At 41.6% G+C, this 7,053-nt stretch overlaps 1 protein-coding gene across 1 annotated transcript; it reads left to right on the top strand.

The window, feature by feature from the left end:
• The first annotated feature begins 770 nt into the window (after positions 1–770).
• LOC126252438 (trypsin alpha-3-like) lies at positions 771–1,139 on the top strand. The gene has a single exon (XM_049953331.1). It carries the CDS (start codon positions 771–773, stop codon positions 1,137–1,139), a length of 369 nt encoding a protein of 122 aa, XP_049809288.1.
• The last annotated feature ends 5,914 nt before the right edge of the window (positions 1,140–7,053 follow it).

Below are 7,053 nucleotides of genomic sequence, written 5' to 3'. Positions count from 1 at the left end.
TCTTCCACGATGGTTATTCAAGTTTCTCTTACCTTCTTGAATTTAATTGTACTGTGCTTATCCCAGTTCCTCCCTAATTTCCGAATGGCGAAATATGTCACCTCTTGTGCATCTATTTACTGCTCTTATAAATGTCATATCTGTTCCTTTTATGCGGCTTCCTCGGCGTTCACGTATAAATCACGATTTACTTCTGTAAAAAAGCATTGGATCTGCCATTTCATATAACACTTCAATCATGTTTCTTCCTTTTATTTTTAACACATTTATTTATTGTTCCGCATACACCTCAAACTTTGCTAATTTCATCTCTATGTCTTCATCATTCCCGTATGTTGCGTTCCAACTGAAATAGTGACGATGTTTGAGCTGCTCTACTGGTCTAATTTCAATCACAAATTTGGCTGTACGTGCTGATTTCCTTTAAAAGTTATTGATTTTCTGCTCTTCCCTGAAATCATCAAATGAAAATGATGAAACGTCAAGGATAAGCAATTATTAAATTATACGTCACATTTTACATCTGTAGTGTGAAGTAGTCATGTTGCAGAGGTGGGTTCTGTGTTATGTTCAGCTGACCAACTTTCATACATATTGTCCACTACAGACTGAAATAGGTTACTGAATAGTAAGTAAATGATACGTGCAGGTTTGATAGATAAAATTCGTTAACGGACGATTTCAGCCTAAAGTTTTTTTGTCATGTAAACATTGAGAAATGAATGTTATGTTGCCGAAGCACTATCCTCTGCTATTTTGAAGGGCGCAGTATGTTGAGTGTGTACGGTACTTTGCAGGCGGTGACGCTCGGCACGACGGAGCCGGCCGAAGGCACAGCGGTGACCATCACGACTTGGGGCGCCCTGTCCTCCGGAGGCTCCTCCCCCCTGCAGCTGCAGGCGGTCACCACGTCCATCGTGGCCCGTACCTCCTGCAACATAGCCTACGGCGGCGGGATCACTCAGCGCATGATCTGCGCAGGCGAAGACGAGGGCGGGAAGGACTCGTGCCAGGGTGACAGCGCGGACCACTGGTGGAAGGATCCATCCAGTACGTCATCGTCTCCTGGGGCAGAGGATGCGCTCAGCCCGGCTACCCTGGCGTCTACGCCAACTTGGCCAACCTGCAGTCCTGGATAACCGAAGTAACTGGTGTCTAGTAACTGATCGAGCACTTTATGAATATATCGTTCTTATCTGTAACATAAAATTACGAAAATAAAACTTTTATTTTATTACCATATGTACCAATTTCATCAACTCCTTAACCGAAATGGTACGTCCTCAATAACACACAGACATCGATTAATTTTCCTGTGTTATCGAATCCCTCCCCAGTCAACAGCAAAGAAGACTGACGTACTTGATAAGATGTAGGGCATGATGAGTTTCTGAAAGTCTGGTGCTACATCGCTAGTCTCGAACATTCTACACGGAAACATAAAGAGTAGTTTTGTTGCCTCTGACCACAATCGCTTTAAAAATGTCGATGGAGTCTTATCTATCCCCTCTGCGTTATTTGATATTAATTCGTCTCAGACTCTTTTAAATTCTCAGTCTAATACTCAGTTCTCCAATCTATTCCCTGTCAACTTGTTTCTTCTTCTATCACGTCATCAGGCGAACCCTGACTCTCACAGAGGCCTTCACTGTTGTCTTTCCACTCCCCCCTTTTCATTTGACATTAGAATTACTATTGCACAATTAAGGTTTCCATCATTGGTTTTAATTTCACAAAAAGTTGTTTTGACTTTTCTGTATGCGGACCCACTCCTTCCGACAGGGGATTTTTTTTAACATTTTTCGTGCAGCCATTTCGCCTTGGCTTCCACGCGCTACATACTTGTTTCATTCCTGAGTTACTCATGTTTCTGTATTTCTCAATGTACCTGAACAATATTTTCTTTCGTCAGTGAACTGAAATATTTCTGTTAACCATGGTTTCCTCGCGGCTACCTTCCTTGTACCTACGTTTTTCCTTCCATCTTCTGTCATTGCCCTGTCTCTTGCTGAGCTATTCATTATCACAGAATTTATAGTCCCAGAGAACTTCAAGCGTATCTCTACATTTTTTAGTACTTCCGTATCCCAAATCGTTGCGCATTGATTCTCCCAGACTAGCCTTTAAAACTTCTGCATACCCATCATCCTTACGAAATTCTGACTTGAGTCCATCTAGTCTGCACCTTATTGCGCCTTACAGGCAAGTATGTAATTTCGGAATCTCTACCTGATCGTGATGTAATCTAATAGGAATCATCACGTACCTCACGGCCTTTCCCATGTATAGCTCCTCCTTTTGTGGTTCTTGAACTGAATGTTCGCCAGTACTAGCTGCAGTTTACTGCAGATCTCAATTAGTCTTTCTCCTCTCTCATTCCTCTCTCATTCCAATTCTACTGTAGCTCTTTCTTCTACTCCGTCCCCTGCAACCGCTTTCCATTCCCCCATGACCAATAGACTTCAGTCTCCCTTTAAATACTTAATTACACGGTCATTACGCAGTTATACCTATCTTGATTGAGCCGTAGAATTTCGCTTTTCATAATCTCCACTTTTCCTGCGCCGTTCACATTTCCGACATTCCATAACCCGACTACTAGAACGTTACCTTTTGTTGGTTACTGAATAATTTTCTCATCATCACCTCCTTATGGTTCTGCCCTCTCGTAGATCTGAAGGAGGACTAGTCGGGAACCTTTTGCCAACGGGGAGATCATCAAGACACTTTTTCCGTTACAGCGCGCATAACCTGTGGATACACAATATGTCTCTCTGATGCAGTGTTTTCCATTGACTTCTGCATCCTCATGCTCTTGATGACTGCTGTTTCTCGCACCTACTAGTGGCAGTTTCCCACTTCAAAGGCAAGAGAGCGTCCTGAATCTTTGCCCGCTGCTCCGTCCTCTTTGAAAAGCCTGTTGGCAGAAAGTGTATGACTTCTTACAATGGAAGTCTTTAAAGGAAATTGTAACATCTAAGTAGCATTAGGGGGCGTTGGGAACGGTCCTGGATACGAGAGATCTATGACGATAAAACGTCTGAGGCATACATGGAGGAAACGAGGAGACTAACGCAGGATGTTCAATATTTGTAAAAGTCATGTGGAAATAGTAAAACTTCAAGTGCATAAGGGGGATAGGTCAACTGGCAACTGCAGTTTTGTTTAACGGTTAATAATGGAAATGTAATGGAAGTTGGCATCAAAAGCGAATGAATTTCAGATTGTAGACTGGGCACTGGTTTGGAAGTTTTTATTCAGTCAGTCATCTTTTGCTTGACCTGTTGTCTGCTATATTGATTCGGCATTGGACTATTTTAAGACAGGATTTATGGACAACTTATTTTCGAAGCACACTTATCATTGTATTAACTTACGTAACAGTATGCCTATGTAGTACATATCCAGTATAACTAATTGAATGTATTATGTAGACAGGGGGCTCTTGAAATTCGTTAACGATAGGGAATAAATTTATTAAACTTTTATTTAATGAAAAAAGTCCCTGCGTCGTTCCGAAGTCGATTCAGCGCTTAAATGAACACACACACACACTATTCACTTTATCTTTAGAGATAGAAACAATACCATTCAGTAGCCGTGATTAAAAATAGACTAATTTCTGAGACTTCTAGGCAGAAAAACTTTGTACTAAACCGAGACTCGAACTCACGAACTTTGCCTTTCGTGGAAGGAGGTAAGGTAATGGTGGAGGTAAAGCTGTGAGAACGGGTCGTGAGTCGTGCTCGGGTAGCTTAGTCGGTAAAGTACTATCTCGCGAAAGGCAAAGGTCCGGTGTTTGAGTTATGATCTGGCACAAAGTTTTAATCCACAGTGAAGTTTCATATCAGTGCACAGTCTGCTGCAGGGCAAAAATTGCATTCTGCGAAAACTAATTTAAATTACGTAATGTCAATTCCCCCATGAACCATGGACCTTGCCGTTGGTGGGGAGGCTTGCGTGCCTCAGCGATACAGATGGCCGTACCGTAGGTGCAACCACAACGGAGGGGTATCTGTTGAGAGGCCAGACAAACATGTGGTTCCTGAAGAGGGGCAGCAGCCTTTTCAGTAGTTGCAGGGGCAACAGTCTGGATGATTGACTGATCTGGCCTTGTAACATTAACCAAAACGGCCTTGCTGTGCTGGTACTGCGAACGGCTGAAAGCAAGGGGTAACTACAGCCGTAATTTTTCCCGAGGACATGCAGCTTTACATGCAGCTTTACTGTATGATTAAATGATGATGGCGTCCTCTTGGGTAAAATATTCCGGAGGTAAAATAGTCCCCCATTCGGATCTCCGGGCGGGGACTACTCAAGAGGACGTCGTTATCAGGAGAAAGAAAACTGGCAATCTACGGATCGGAGCGTGGAATGTCAGATCCCTTAATCGGGCAGGTAGGTTAGAAAATTTAAAAAGGGAAATGGATAGGTTAAAGTTAGATATAGTGGGAATTAGTGAAGTTCGGTGGCAGGAGGAACAAGACTTTTGGTCAGGTGATTACAGGGTTATAAATACAAAATCAAATAGAGGTAATGCAGGAGTAGGTTTAATAATGAATAAAAAAATAGGAGTGCGGGTTAGCTACTACAAACAGCATAGTGAACGCATTATTGTGGCCAAGATAGACACAAAGCCCATGCCTACTACAGTAGTACAAGTTTATATGCCAACTAGCCCTGCAGATGATGAAGAAATTGATGAAATGTATGACGAGATAAAGGAAATTATTCAGGTAGTGAAGGGAGACGAAAATTTAATGGTCATGGGTGACTGGAATTCGTCAGTAGGAAAAGGGAGAGAAGGAAACGTAGTAGGTGAATATGGATTGGGGGGAAGAAATGAAAGAGGAAGCCGCCTTGTAGAATTTTGCACAGAGCATAACTTAATCATAGCTAACACTTGGTTCAAGAATCATAAAAGAAGGTTGTATACCTGGAAGAATCCTGGAGATACTAATAGGTATCAGATAGATTATATAATGGTAAGACAGAGATTTAGGAACCAGGTTTTAAATTGTAAGACATTTCCAGGGGCAGATGTGGATTCTGACCACAATCTATTGGTTATGAACTGCAGATTGAAACTGAAGAAACTGCAAAAAGGTGAGAATTTAAGGAGATGGGACCTGGATAAACTGAAAGAACCAGAAGTTGTAGAGAGTTTCAGGGAGAGCATAAGGGAACAATTGACAGGAATGGGGGAAAGAAATACAGTAGAAGAAGAATGGGTAGCTCTGAGGGATGAAGTAGTGAAGGCAGCAGAGGATCAAGTAGGTAGAAAGACGAGGGCTAATAGAAATCCTTGGGTAACAGAAGAAATATTGAATTTAATTGATGAAAGGAGAAAATATAAAAATGCAGTAAATGAAGCAGGCAAAAGGGAATACAAACGTCTCAAAAATGAGATCGACAGAAAGTGCAAAATGGCTAAGCAGGGATGGCTAGAGGACAAATGTAAGGATGTAGAGGCTTGTCTCACTAGGGGTAAGATAGATACTGCCTACAGGAAAATTAAAGAGACCTTTGGAGAGAAGAGAACCACTTGTATGAATATCAAGAGCTCAGATGGCAACCCAGTTCTAAGCAAAGAAGGGAAGGCAGAAAGGTGGAAGGAGTATATAGAGGGTTTATACAAGGGTGATGTACTTGAGGACAATATTATGGAAATGGAAGAGGATGTAGATGAAGATGAAATGGGAGATAAGATACTGCGTGAAGAGTTTGACAGAGCACTGAAAGACCTGAGTCGAAACAAGGCCCCGGGAGTAGACAACATTCCATTAGAACTACTGATGGCCTTGGGAGAGCCAGTCATGACAAAACTCTACCATCTGGTGAGCAAGATGTATGAGACAGGCGAAATACCCACAGACTTCAAGAAGAATATAATAATTCCAATCCCAAAGAAGGCAGGTGTTGACAGATGTGAAAATTACCGAACTATCAGTTTAATAAGTCACAGCTGCAAAATACTAACGCGAATTCTTTACAGACGAATGGAAAAACTGGTAGAAGCGGACCTCGGGGAAGATCAGTTTGGATTCCGTAGAAATGTTGGAACACGAGAGGCAATACTAACCTTACGACTTATCTTAGAAGAAAGATTAAGAAAAGGCAAACCTACATTTCTAGCATTTGTAGACTTAGAGAAAGCTTTTGACAACGTTAACTGGAATACTCTCTTTCAAATTCTGAAGGTGGCAGGGGTAAAATACAGGGAGCGAAAGGCTATTTACAATTTGTACAGAAACCAGATGGCAGTTATAAGAGTCGAGGGGCATGAAAGGGAAGCAGTGGTTGGGAAAGGAGTGAGACAGGGTTGTAGCCTCTCCCCGATGTTATTCAATCTGTATATTGAGCAAGCAGTAAAGGAAACAAAAGAAAAATTCGGAGTAGGTATTAAAATTCATGGAGAAGAAGTAAAAACTTTGAGGTTCGCCGATGACATTGTAATTCTGTCAGAGACAGCAAAGGACTTGGAAGAGCAGTTGAACGGAATGGACAGTGTCTTGAAAGGAGGATATAAGATGAATATCAACAAAAGCAAAACGAGGATAATGGAATGTAGTCAAATTAAATCGGGTGATGCTGAGGGGATTAGATTAGGAAATGAGACACTTAAAGTAGTAAAGGAGTTTTGCTATTTAGGGAGTAAAATAACTGATGATGGTCGAAGTAGAGAGGATATAAAATGTAGACTGGCAATGGCAAGGAAATCGTTTCTGAAGAAGAGAAATTTGTTAACATCGAGTATTGATTTAAGTGTCAGGAAGTCGTTTCTAAAAATATTTGTATGGAGTGTAGCCATGTATGGAAGTGAAACATGGACGATAATCAGTTTGGACAAGAAGAGAATAGAAGCTTTCGAAATGTGGTGCTACAGAAGAATGCTGAAGATAAGGTGGGTAGATCACGTAACTAATGAGGAGGTATTGAATAGGATTGGGGAGAAGAGAAGTTTGTGGCACAACTTGACTAGAAGAAGGGATCGGTTGGTAGGACATGTTTTAAGGCATCAAGGGATCACAAATTTAGCATTGGAGGGCAGCG

This window comes from Schistocerca nitens, chromosome 4, assembly GCF_023898315.1.
Source record: "Schistocerca nitens isolate TAMUIC-IGC-003100 chromosome 4, iqSchNite1.1, whole genome shotgun sequence".
NCBI classification, from domain to species: domain Eukaryota; kingdom Metazoa; phylum Arthropoda; class Insecta; order Orthoptera; family Acrididae; genus Schistocerca; species Schistocerca nitens.
This window is presented reverse-complemented; position numbering and strand designations above follow the sequence as displayed.

Coding starts and splice junctions, on each gene's coding strand:
- LOC126252438 (XM_049953331.1), top strand. CDS start 771: ATGTTGAGTGTGTACGGTACTTTGCAGGCGGTGACGCTCGGCACGACG.